The 13703-nt window shown below is 43.3% G+C and overlaps 1 protein-coding gene across 5 annotated transcripts in view; it reads left to right on the top strand.

Moving 5' to 3' along the window:
* TACC2 (transforming acidic coiled-coil containing protein 2) overlaps positions 1-13703 on the top strand; it is a 118537-nt gene that overhangs the window by 40097 nt on the left and 64737 nt on the right. For all 5 annotated transcript variants that reach the window (XM_019292850.3, XM_020583894.2, XM_020583897.2 and 2 more), the window contains exons 5-6: positions 3133-3258; positions 8816-8947. In XM_019292850.3, coding sequence (XP_019148395.3) covers positions 3133-3258; positions 8816-8947 — 258 coding nt within the window. The remainder of the gene's footprint in view (positions 1-3132; positions 3259-8815; positions 8948-13703) is intronic.

Raw genomic sequence — 13703 nt, 5'->3', positions numbered from 1 at the left:
AATAAAATGGAACAAATTTTATGAGGTATGGTGTGTTTGAATGAATGAATTTTAAACTGATGTAGATCTTCTTCCTTTCCAAAGAATTGCAGTGTAAGAACTTACCAACAGTAAATTCTCTCAATATTTTTCTGGGATTGATCAATACTTTTTATGGATGGGTAAACTGAGGGTCAAAAAATGACTCTTTGGCCTAAGATATTAGAAACCCAAGTATGAAATCTAGAGGATTTTGTCTGTCAGCCTTGCTGTACCCAACGAGAACATCTTGTGTCCTGAAGAAAACAAAACAGTGGGTGATGAGAGCACTGAGAGCTCAGTCCTGCCTTGTGGTTGTTGGTGCCATTTTCCAGAGATTTCTGGGGTAAGAGCAGGATCCATAAATCTTGCTGTTATCTCTTTAAAAGCAACCAAATGTTTGGGACTGGGAGATAGCAGAGTTTGAAATGCTTATTGGTTTCCCTTGGAGTAAACTTGGAGCTATTGTTGACTGTTCAAAGGGAGCCACATCCAGCTCTCCTGATTGGAAAAACATGGACAGGGAGTAAATGCCAAGACCCATAGCTGCCTTCTGTCTCCAGCACCAGTATCAAAGCGTTTTATAACTTTCCTATGAAGTTAGGGGTTTAAGGTCTGCATCTCAGGGATGTCAGGAGAAGAGCAGCAAACAGACCCACGAGAGCACCCAGCACTCGCTGCTCCGTGTCCTCATGTGCCAAGTTGTGCCCCTGTATGTATTTTAATTTTCTGCCTTGGTTCGAAACCTTTCTACATAGACAGAGGTAAGACCTGCTGTGTTTAAACAGAAGAAATTACACAGGTTTATGGAGTTATTTCTCATTCATTCATTGATATTTAATTACTATTGTGGCTCAAGCTTTGCTTGAAACTTGTTATTTGCATACCTGCCTTCTAACAGTGACTTGGAAAATTTCTTTCCAAGGCTAAGTAGAGGCCTTAAAAGTGAAATTGTGAAACTCAAGAGCCTAAGGACACCTGATGGGCAGTGTCTTTCTCTTGTGACACACTAATAACAGTCTGAACCCCATGGTCTTTGGGCTGAGTTTAGTGTGCTCGCTGCAGCTGTTGGTAAGCAACTGCTTGTTAAACTGTGAGGTATTTTCCTTTGCAAACTATTTCAGTCATGCTTGTCATAAGTAGAATTTGGAAGCAGTTTTATGTAGATTCTCTTCCAGGCTCGACCCAGAACAGAGGCAACAGAGTGGAAAAAGCTCATGGCCTTTTCGTGGAGTTCAATTCTTGGAACAAATTGGCCTTAAAGGCTGGTGGCTGCAAGAGGGCTGACAGCAGGGACCTGGTGGCAGGCGCCTGGAGAGCCAAAGGCAGTTGTGATGCCAGGGAATGTCACTTTGTGGAACTCGTTTGAGCAGCTTATGGATGGCTTCATTGTTTGTGTGGCACAGAGCAGGGTGGCTTGGCGAGGAGCAGCTTCGCCATCGCCTCCCCAAGCCTGAGTTTCAGGTTACTTTGTCCATGAACTATGAAACTCCCTGTCCAGGAGTTGGCTGTGCAGGAAACGTGAGTGGTGAGGAGCAAATGCTTCTCACCAGACTGGGGCACCGCAGCTTCAGTTGCAGTTTGGGTTTGTGCTGTGCTGCCTGTATATTCACTGGGAATAGCCTTAGTGCTCTGCCACAGCCACAACAAAGCCTGCCCATCTCCTCATTTTACTCACTATGTACATAAAAAAGAAATTGTGAAGTGCTGTTGTCAAAACCTGCCTTCTAAACACTCATTTGAAGGCAAAGCAGAGGGGACTCCCCAGTTTGTGCTGTATCTATGACTCAGCAGTGAATGAAAACCAGTCCCTTTATGCTAATAAGCCAGAGGACTTTGGAACCTGTAAACACCTTCGCTCAAAGTCCCTACAACAGGCAGAGCCCTCAGGTGTGGTTGAACCAGAGAACTTGTGGGCAGTTAATTGCTCAGAGTTGTAATTAGTTTTCCCACATGAACATGTTACAGAATCGTTTAGATAAAATATAGGAAGTGTGTGTACATTCAGATGGCAGCCTTCAGTCATTACCAGAATAACACTGACATTGTTATAGTAAAGTTTAACTGTTTGTCATGGTTTTGGATTCCAAATTAAACTACAGTAGAGAATCGTCCCGTATCTCTGGAGTTGAAGTGAGATAAGGAAGTAATCATTTAGAGTTAAAGCTGAGTTATCTGATTTAGAGCTTTTTATTTATAAGCTGGAATTGCAAATGCTGAGTGACGGTTTTGAGTTCACGCACCTCAAACCCATCTGTGTATGGTACCATCCCTGTGTGTTCAGTGCTGTGTTCACTTGGTAGGTACAGGAAACAACATGGACAGAAGGGGTTCAGGGCGGCATGAAATTGCATCAGCACTTTAAGGTCACACTTTACAAATAACTTGAGGATTTTGGTGAATTTTAGGGAAAAGTGATGCTTCCTCGGTCCTGATCTCTGGGTGGTCACATGGCAAGGTCAGGTTGAAGTAGGCAACAAAAATGTTGTTTTCAGGGGGTTCCCCATGGTTTGGTGTCTCATAAAAATAAACAAAATCCCTTTTACAGCAAGGCTCCTTTCCTTACTGATTCAGCAGTGTGTTTCCAAATTGTTTTCTTGAGCCACAAGCTGCTGGTACTCCGTGGCACTCTGCTTTTCCCAGGAATGGGACAAAGCTGGATGTCTTCCTGTGTGTGTTCTCCACAACACCTGGACCCCTTTGACTCTGTGCCCCCCTCCCCCACTGATGAGCCCCCCCAGCTCAGGTGAAAGCCAACATTCAGCTCCTTGTGTTTTATGTGATTTCTGAGCAAGGAAATCTTGTCATTTCTCTTGTTCAAGCAGCAGCTTCATTTCTCATTTGTTTTTCACAATCAGAAGCACGATGGGGTTAATATGCTGTTGTATTATACTATCTCATTGCTCCTGCAGTTGTAACTCAGACAAAAATCCAGAGGCTTCAGTCCTGTGGGAACAAAAGCAACTTAGATTAAAAATGCCAACTTTTTCTGCCTCCCCTAACACACAAGTTAGCTCGTTCATGCTCAAGTCCAGAAATTCCGACAGGCAAACAACATTCTATAATAACTCAGACATCTAAGGCTGCCTTTCTCTCTGTCTTTTCTCTCCACAGCCCTCCTGGGCCAGGTGATGCTAATCAGTTGGCTTCTCCCCTCGATCTCTGTGAGCATCCCTTAGCTGTGCCTGGAGCCCTTGGAAATGCTGTCCCCGTGGGAGCTGCTGAGCTGACTGCAGCAAGGTACTGTCCAGAGCCGTGCCCTGGGGCAGGGGCAGTGGCTGCTCCCTGGTGTGGGAGGGTGTAGGCTGGCTGAGGAACTGCTGTCACCCTCCTTGGATGGATAAATGTCTGGTAGGGCCAGTTGCTGATGGGTTTGCTGAGTCTGCCTGTATCTGTCAGCAGAGATCCGTACCAGAGTTTAAATCTCCCCTTGTGAAAACTTTCAAAGTAAGATGCTGTCTGAGATTCTGCCACTTCAGCACATAGGAGGGCCATGACACGTGAAGGTGTAATGTATGGCCTATGTCTTTTCCGTCCTTATATATGTATTTTTTTTTTTTAGTAGTATAAGGTAACTAATCTGTTGGGCATTTTCTTTGAAAAGTTCTTTAACAGTATAATGTTAATTATAAAGCATTCAGGTGTCTCTGTTGGACTCCGGCCTTTTTGTCTGCCTTTGCTTGCACTGAGAGGGGAAACTGTCGCTTTATTTGTGCTGGTGGTAGTAGGGTTGTCAGGATTTTCGGGCATATAAATTTGTCTTAACAATAGAGGAAGCCTTGTAGGGTGTGTGTACCCTTCAATCACCAGGAGTTCAGTGGAGTGTAAACACACACAGTATATTTAAGCTAGCATTAAAGTTGTTAGCTGAAGTCACAATAATACACCATCAAAGGCAGAAGGGACCTTGTGTGGTTTGCTCAATCCTCCTTAAAAGCTGGGTGACTTTGCTGTTTAGCCCATCCTGGTCTGCCACCAGTCCCCAAGCTGGTTAGTCACTAATGCTGGCTGAGTGAGTCTGTGAGAAACAAACTTTTTCCTACAGTCTGAGTAAGATGATCTAGAGAAGTGGGAAGCTAACGATGTGGATTTCTTCCAGTTCTTGTGAGTTTTTTTACTCAAAAGAGTTGTGTTTCTTTGTTTTTAACAAATGTAATTGGGTTACTGATGGGTTTTTTGTGGATTCTGTTTCTTGCTAATGGATTGTTGGCCATAGTAGTGAGGCAGTTAGAAAAGAGTGAGCATTAACTGAGGTGGAGCTGTGAACTACTTTCTTAATGTGGAGGCATGAAAAAAAGACTAACACCGAAAGTGCGAGGAAGATTTGTATATGGTCTTTGGACTACAGTCTGGAACAGAGGATTGTGTGCCCTTGGGGCGATAATTTGCTGTTTGCAGGGAAAAAGGCACACAAGCTATGATTAAACATTTAGGGAGAGCAGTCTTAGAGTGTTTTAACTCACTGTTTCTTGTAAACCTGCTGAATTCACTCTGTTTGCATTCTCATCTGAATCCGGAATTTCGAGTTAATTATATTTTACCTTTTCTTTTGATCTGCTTCATAACTTGTGCCTTTAAAATGTTTTTATTGTTGATGTCTGAAGGTTGTCTCGGGGTTCCTTGCTCCATCCCAGCTGTGCAGGCTGTGCTGGTGCTGAGCTGTGGTTGCCCCATCCAGGGTGGCTGAGCCCAGTGGGGGTGAGGGCACACAGACTGTGCAGCAACCACAGGATCTGCCTGGTGTTCCAAATCCTGACCTTGAGGGAGCTGCAAGGATTTTTGCAAGGGTTCAGCACTAAAAAGTTGCAAACCAGGGGTATTTCACGTTGGATGTAGGTAGTTTTCCAGTTCCTGAAACAGAGGAAACTGGCAGAGAAATACACTGTGGTCAGCTGCAGTCAAGCTGGCTGTGAGTGGTTCTTCTGTGTTTGTTGGTTTTAACTCTTTTGTTTATATTTTTTTTAAATGCTGCGCAAGTTAACTCTTGTCAGTGTTGTTTGTTTTTCTTTCTCCTTTAATTTGCATCTCTGTGCAGCTTTGGATATAAAAGCCTACCTGTTCTTCTTCACCTGTCTTTCCTGTCCAGGTTGTTGTCACTTGCCAGCTTCTCTGTGAGCCTTGCAGAGGGGTTTCCTGCTGTCCCAGCATGGAAAACTCAAAGGCTGCCACTGTTCCCACCCCCAGGTGCTGCTGGTTGGCAGAAGAGGGGTTAAATCAATGCATCTGCACCCCTGCTTTAGCTCCTGTGGGTTCAGTCATGGTGCAGCTCCTCCTGCAGCAGCAGCTCTGCTGACTTCCCTGGGGTTTAGTCCTGAGCTGATAACAACATGATGTTGGTAGCAAATGAAAGTATTGCTCTTAAAACACATGTGATCATGCTCACAGCCAGGATCAGTAATAGCAGGACTGGGCTTTTCTTAGCTGAGGGAAGAGCCTTGATGATGTTTTTTCTTTTATGTCATTGCCTTATCCATCATCAACAATTCACCTGTGTCATGGAGCAGATTATTGCCCATATAAGTAAGATAATCTTATTAAAGTCTCTGCTTTTTTGGCATTTTATGTAGAAGCACTGCACCCCTGCATTTTAGTATGACTGGGTACAGCTCTCTAATGCACCTGCATGTGGTGTCTCTGTGATGCCTGCTGGGTACCTCTGCAACATGGAAATGTTACAAGGGCTCCTGAATGGCGTGGTGTTATTCCAGTCTGTCTGCAGCAAGGTGCAATCATAAAGTGTTTTCCCCCAAAACATTTAGTTATTTACTAAATGTACTTTCGTTTCCATGTGTTTCCCCATCAGGGGTGTCACATAATGCAGATGGTATCATTTGACAGGGAAAAATAATGGTACATATAGGGTGGGGGTCAGTTTGGGCTAAATGGCATCCAGATGGCCAGGCAGAGTAAGAGATCAGGTTGTCCTTCCATCTGTTCAGTCAGGAAACTCTATTTTTGTTTTGCTTCTTGAGGGTGATTGACTGCCTCTCTCCTGCTGATGCCATATTGATCAGGGACAACTGCTCAGTAAAATTTTATTTACTCTACCTACAGAGAAGTGCCCTGAAAAGAATTAGGTAAAAAGTTCACTGGCAGTTCTGCCAAGCATTTTTGTTTAGTAGTGGAAGGCCAAGTTCACTCTGATTTGCCAGTACATATTGCACTAGAAGTTTTGGCCAGACACAGCTTTCTCCTTACTCTGCAGGTGCAGAGCTCTGCAACAGGACTTCTGTGTTGTATGAGGAATGTTTGGGTTGGAAAGGCAGAGAAGGCAAATAAGTGCCCTGGCTGTACAAGACCACAGCTTAGCTGGGCTCCAGGTTAGAGGTGAGAAACACTTCTGAGCAGTGTCTGTTCCCTGCAGCTTCCTTCCTGCCTTGTGGGAAAAAAAACCCCAAACCTGCAAATGTCCAGGAAATATGACAGATTAGAAAACACTTCCTGTATGAGTTTTGTTTAGGGTTGTACTTCTTAGTGTTGGCAGCACAAGCAGGCAGGAGTACCCAGGTTTGTCTGTGCTCACAGATAGTCAGAAAGTGATTTTTGAGGTTTACTTAAAAGAGATGGTGCTTGAAAATGCTTGTTCTCTGATCCGCTCTACTCCACAGGATAAATACTGGTCAATGTATAGTTTACTGTGCACTGAGAAGACTTGGGCCTTTTGGTAGTATTCTAGCTACAACCATTAAAATACTACAAGTTGAGAAATAAGTTTAGTGGAAAATCTTGTTTTAATAATAGCTGTGGAGAGGTTTTAATGTAGCCACTTCATGTCTGAGGTGATAAAAGTACTGTGAGTTGACACACACACGCAAGTTGATGCTGTGTTAGGCTGGAGAGTTTAGAGTGGACAGAAAGTCTGTATTTTGGACAGGGTTGCTGTTCTGTGCTCCCCTGCCTCAATTTGTGCCGTCTGTCAGAGCAGGAGGAGGAGTGGAGGCAGGGCTTTGTGAAGGGCAGGGAGCAGAGCTCTTCTAGAAATCCATGTGTGTCGATGGCAAGCTTTGCTTTAGTGTTGGGAATGACACTCATTAGTCAAAGTGTCTCTGAAAATTGTTTCATTTGATGTGGGAAGACTTAAAGGGGGAAGCTGAAGGGCTGCAGATGGCCATTTGGGCCTGTCTGAAGAAGTGTGGGTGAATCAGGTGCTACTGTAAGCAGGTAGGGCTTTGTGTGTCCGTAACACCAGGGCCATAATTTTATGTGCCTTTGGTGCTCTTGTTTGGCTGAGCCCTCTTGTGAATTGTTTGGGTTTTGCAACTCTTTGTTTCCTCTCCAAACAGATGTTCAGCACTCACTTATTTTTAGTAGTTCACTTTTTTCTGCTTTAAAAATCTTACTTTCGCTGCTCTCCGTGTGCCCCTATATAGTCACAGCGCCTTGGTATAGAGGGGATGCTGTTACTATATTAGGACAGAGACATTTTTAGCCAAGGACAAAGGCCTTTGCATGAAAAAGGAAGCAGCCTGCTTTTTAATCGTTATTTATTTATTTATTTGTATTAACTTGATGGGGCTGAAGATTTAGGGTGTCTGTGTCAGCATCAGGCCAGTTTGGACAACCCAAAGGAAGGAAAGGAAGGAAGGAGTGAGGAAAGCAGAGGTAATTTCTTAGAAGTAGCAGGGCAGTTATCCCATATGGGACAAAGCAGCTCCGTGGATATAAGCTAATCAAGGTAAACTACACTCACAGAGAGCTTTGGGGATCTCAGTAACTGAGTGGACAAGTGGGAAATGGCTGTTCTCGTGCTCCTACATACTGTGACTGAAGTTAGGGCTGTGCTTTAGGTTTGTCCTTTGTATACATGCACCAAAGAAGGGAACAGCCTGTTCCTGGACCTTACTAACTCTTAATCAGTAACACAATTTAATCTGCTGCCTACAGTTCCAGTGTAATTACTGGGGGAAGAGGAGAGAAATTTTTAAAAGGAATGACTAAGATAGCTGTTTATATTTAGTTCAGGAAACCTGTAAGAAGCTTCTCAGCCACGTCCTGTCTCCATCAACATTTCCATCAACATTTGTGTTGTATCTCTGGAAGCAGCAGCCGGCAGGAGGGGAGGCTGTTTGTGTGTGGCTGCTACCCCAGGACATTTGTGTCCCTCTGGTGTGTCTGAGGTGCCCTGGAAGGGACAGTGTGGCGTGACAAGACCTTAAACTGCTCCTGCTTTTGAGACATGAAGTCATTGGTTATTTAGTTCCTTCTCTGTCAGTGGTTTAATGAGTGTGGCTGAGAGCAGGGGGAGTTGTGTGGTTACTGCGCTGCTCCTGAGCTTGTGGGGCTTTGCTGAGCAGAGGGACTTAACATCCATGTAATGAGTTCTGGGATTACTGTGTTTAGCTTTACAGCCTAGGGAGGGCTTTTAAAGTAAGAGAATGCTTTAGTCCCTGTTTTTAGGGTTTTTTCCTAAAACACAGATCACTTAATCAAATGTTTATGCTGTACACTGAGGAGAAAGGGCTGTGTGAGAGCAGCAAAGCTGTCATTAGTGATTTATTTACTATACTGATTTCATATATGCTTAAATTCCTCTGGCACTTAATGTTACGGTCTGTAAGATCTGTCAAGACTTTGCAATATTACTGATTATGTGGTCAGCTGAGAAGTTAAGTGAAATAATGTTTGTAGGAAGAAGTAATTTGTGGGAGGTGGGAGAGAGAGGGGATTCAGGAGGGGATGATGTGGTCCTTATAGCTCCTTGTAGATCCAGCCAAAGTTCATCCTATGAAGAGACTTCATTAAAGCTTCATGGGCATTTCTGATATTTGTCAGCTTATTTTCAATAATTGTTTTGCAGCACTTCCAAGCCTGATAGCTGCAAAGAAGTTGATAACCACGTTTCTGAGGATGTACCTTTGGCTGTGGCCCCTGGTGATGGTGTAGAGCTGCCTGCTCAAGAAACTGAAGGTTTCACAAGGGAAAAAAAGAGGTATTGTGTGATTTCAATTGTTACAAGACTTTTCCATGTCTTTACATCTTTTGCTTAAGAAATGGTACTAGTGTGAAAGAGGCTGACTAAGTTTGACAGGTGTTTTGTCTAAGTTACATGAACATTTCGCTGCTAGATCTTGAATCCAAATGTTAGATTTATCAAGACCTGGCTAATCCAGTATATTTACTCCAAAATACCAGAAGAGGGAGCTTAGACTACACTGCTTACTACTATGCTGATCTTTCCTTCTGTTTTTAAATTAACATTTTTTAGGGTTTTTTCCCAATATTTTTCTTTCTCAAAGTTTAAGTTTGTTTTTTTTATTTTGTTTTTGTGTGTGAAACTATGCAAGTTCAGGTCTATTTAAGAGGAACGTTCTGCTCATTCCCCTTCAGATGCTGCCAGCAACTTCCCCACCCCACATCTGATTTGCATTGTCACTGTCAGTAGTGAAGAAAGAAGTTGTTCAGCTTGGTTTCGCTCCTGCTGAGTAAATGTTACCTTGGTTTCAAAGTGAAACGTTTCACTGCCTCAGATTTACACTCATTGTTGCATAGTGTTCTGATAGGAGGCCCAGCACATTTTTTGCTTTGAAAACCCCCAAACTGAGCCATAGACTTGTGGAATGATTTGGGTTGGAAGGAAAGATCATGTCGTTCCAACCATCCCATCTCAAATATAGTTGAGACATGTGCTTGGATATTCCTGTCAGAGCTTCAGCTGACGCCTGTCTGAGGCTGATTAACCAGTCTGCTCTTGTGGCTCAGCAATCAAGGCCTGCCCTTATTGTGACATCTATTAATGGAAAAGGTCACAGCACAGCTGAGAATATGAAATGGGCACTCCCTGGAGAGCAGTGCTCCCCACCCCACCAATACAGACTGGCAGGTTGTGACAAGTGGGATACAAGACAGGAGACACCACAGGAAACACAGTTATGCCACTAAAGCTCAGTTCAGAAATGTCAAAAGATGCTGCTGCCAGCAGGAGGATACTCTGAATTATGAATTAAAATGTACACAATAGACATGTTCTGCTGTGGAACAGTGCTCAAGTAGCTATTAGCAAATGCTGCTGAAAAAACTGTTGACTATAATATCTAGGAAATGTTGATTAATAATTTCTTCTAAACTTCTGATTATTTCAATCAGAAAAATGGTTTCGTCACTTTTAGTGAATGTGCTGCTGAAGCACAGTTAGGCCAAGTCTTTGTAGTTTTCTTCCATGACACTGCACTGGACCCACATGTTTTAGCCTGTGAGCCACTGATGGAGAACAGAAGTGTTTCGTACCAGTATGCAATTTCTGTCAGCTGGAGAGGATTTTCGGAATTGTAGGGTAGATACTGTGGTTATCCTCTAAAAATGGAGAGAAGTGGGCAGGTGAGATTTTAAGTTAGAAAATACTCACCCCAAGATGTTGGCTCTTTCCAGAGAATCATCCAAAATTGTTTGAACTGTATGAATACCCAGAATTTTGCTTTCTGGGAGTGCTGTAGTGTAGTCACAGATGACTGTTGTTTACAAATCCAAATCAGAACCACTAAAACATGAGGATTTTCTTTTCCTTTTCACTAGAATTCAGCTTCAAAGACAGGAGAAATAATTTTAGAGCTCAGCAGGCAAGCAGAGCTGCTGTGCTTACATACTTAGATTGGCTTGTGCCTCTGAAGTTCCTGTTTTGTTTTGATATTGATGTAGTGTGTTCATTAATATAAGTGTCTGTGTGTACGAAACTCTTGGATGGGGTAAACAGTGGTGTAATTAAGTAGAATCATGGAATGATTTGGATTGGAAAGGACATTAAAGCTCATCCAGTTCTACCCCTGCCATGGGGTAGAAATTCCACTATCCCAGGTTGCTCCAAGCCCTGTCCAACCTGGCCTTGGACACTTCCAGGGATGGGGAGTCCACAACCTCTTCAGGCAACGTGTTCTATCAGTACAACTTAACTTAATGTAGAATCAAAATCCAGCCTAGGATTCCAGCAGCCCAAATGGGCACTCCCAGCATCCTCATTGTTCCTTGAGAATAGTGATCCTGTCACCCACAGCTTCTTTCTCCAAAGCTGAACTCGTGTGTTTGTATCTTAATGCAAATTAAGATGCACACAGAGGTGGGAGTTAGAGTTGTCTGTGGGACAAAAGATCATTCTTGCATCCTCTTGAAAAGCAAATATGTTACTGTCCAAACTGCTGTCTGCTGCTGTAATCAGCCCTTATGTAAGTACTTCTGAGACTACCTTGCATTTTTATGTGATTCCTGTGTATCAAGTCAAATCAGCCATGGAAGATAATAGCCTGCAAATTGGGTTGTGTTTCACTTTGTCACATTTATGGCAAGTGCCTGCCAAGGTGCTGAACTTGTGCAACTGCTGGGCCCCACTGCATGATTTTCTGCACAATGGATCCTTGAGGCGTTTCAGTCTCCTCTGTGATTATGATGGTCACATTATGAACTCTGTCAAGACACTTCATAATTTGAGAGAAGTGCTGAAATATTGCTAGAGAGTGGCTGATTCTTTATGGAAGCCCTACGGACAGAGCTGGGAAGTCTCTGAGGAGCTGATCCATCCCTTTGTCCTGCGAGGAAGAGATGGGTATGATTTGTTCTGGAGAACAAAAACCAGGTGCTGATTTTGAGCATGTCCCTACTTGGAGCCTCATTACCTGCTTTGAAAACTGCACCTGTGATATTCTGTGTGGCTGATGGGAATGGAGAGCTGGGTCCTCCTTGTTGTCAGATACAGGGTCAGTTTTCTTTCAACAGCTGAAGCAGGCTGGAGTCAGATCATTTTGAGAGACTTTGGATAGACAGAGAATGTCTGTTGATCTCTGAATCTCTGAAATTAAATACACATTTCTGTCTTACCTAATTTTCCTGAAATGAGCCTGGAACCAAATGGAAGCACAGCAGCAAATCTCTCTGAAAGCAGAAAGTCACAACAGCGTTTACACAAAGCTCTGCTTTCTGTGTTGTTGGTTTCCAAAATGTTTCATAATGCTTCCCTGGGAGGAAACAAAGCTGAATAAGTGGTGTAGGCAGAAAAACAGGATAAGCTGTATGACTTCTGGGTTTTATTTGCTTGATTGTATGTTGAAAACAAGTTTTCTCCTTTTGCCCACCTTCAGAGAGGCTTGGTGTAAAACTAAGGAAATAAAAATTGATGTATTGCCTTCATTTTTGACCAACACTGATAATCCTAGACTGAGTTGCTTTTAATGATGTTTTCAAAACCAAGAAGGGATTAAATGGGATTCAGAAACTCACGGGTTTTTTCCCTTGAGTGAATTTAACCCTTTGGAAAGGAATGTGTTACAACCTTTTAAGTTTACAAGTGCTCTGAGCAAGGAAGAGATGAGAAGTACAAGTGAGGGATACAAACGCCTCTTTCTTTCCAAAATGTGGGAGTTTGCAGGATTTTTTGGGTTTGGGCATTTTTTTGGTGGGGAAGGAGGGTGTAGTTTTGTATGTTTGTCATGTGAACTGGATGGTAGTAGTGTGTGTCTGGACTGTGGTGCACAAGTGAAGTGATGCTTTTTTTAGGATAGCAACAGAATGAAGGCATTGAAACGAAGTTGTTTAGATCTTGTAAACTAACCCCAAGGATTGTTGAGGCTTTGTGGCTGATACCATGAAAATCATTTACCATCTCCTGAAAAACAGCATAAAAAATAAGATATCTTCCACATAACCAGCCAGCCTGTAAAAAATGGACAGGAGTGAACCACAGTGCCGCTCTTCATCCATTTCCACCATTCCAGGTTTTTAAAGGGGGTTGTTTCCTGAGTGGTGTGTTCAGCCCTAGGCAGGAGGATGCTTTGTGTAGATGTCTTCAATTTATTACCAAGTAACAGCATCAAAGTCTGGGATGTCTGCTGTGTTCCAAGCCCCAAATGTTGTGGATTAAGTGCATTTTCTTGTAGCTGGGTGTGGGACTGGTGTGGTGGGGTTATCTGGGTGAGCCCATGATTTGGGGGGACAGTCCTGAGTGTTTGATGGGCAGGGTGCCCAGAGACCCCCTTGGTGTGTGCTGGCAGAAACAGCTTCCATCAGCCAGCAGCAATTCAACAAATAGCTGCCAGTAGCTTCATTTTTAGAAGGCAGAGCATTAATGGGTGCTTGACACAAGTGGGAAATGTCACCTGTTTTCTAACCATATGGTGGCTGGGAATTTGGGCTCTCTGGGGTGTTCTGCCTGCAGGTTTGCTCAAAGAGAGCAATTATTTGTGTGTCTTGTGAAGCTGCTCTCAGTCTGAGGCAGTGGACAAAAGGGTGATGAAGGCCCTCTGTTCGCCTGTTATTCCTGTGTATTTTACAGGTTCCCTCAGGCGATTTATGGTAATTTCCTTGCTGCTAGAACAGGTTTAGCAGCATGAAAATGAGTATGTTGTTACACTAATTAAACCATCCAGGAGGAGCTTTAGAACAGCATTGATCATTCTGCATCCTACAAAAGCATGGAAGTACAGATTAAGAGATTACACACCTGGTTTGGGATGCTGTTCCATGGCACTGTGACACATGGTGACAGCTCCTGACACTGCCAGGAGGGTGGAGGACTTGTAGGGGATCACCTCTTGTCCTAGAGCAGGTAATACATGGGCTAAAACTGTTGAGTCAGGTGTATTTTGTATTTCTAAATAATCGCTGTTATGCTAGAATATAGCCTGTACTTTTGGGGCACCCTACCCCTAATGCTAAGTCTTCTAAAAACAAAAGCTTAAAGAAACCATTGAAACATACTAGGCATA

The sequence above is a fragment of the Corvus cornix genome, chromosome 6 (assembly GCF_000738735.6).
Source record: "Corvus cornix cornix isolate S_Up_H32 chromosome 6, ASM73873v5, whole genome shotgun sequence".
Taxonomy (NCBI): domain Eukaryota; kingdom Metazoa; phylum Chordata; class Aves; order Passeriformes; family Corvidae; genus Corvus; species Corvus cornix.
The sequence above is the reverse complement of the archived record's forward strand: the minus strand, read 5'-3'. Positions and strand labels throughout refer to the sequence as shown.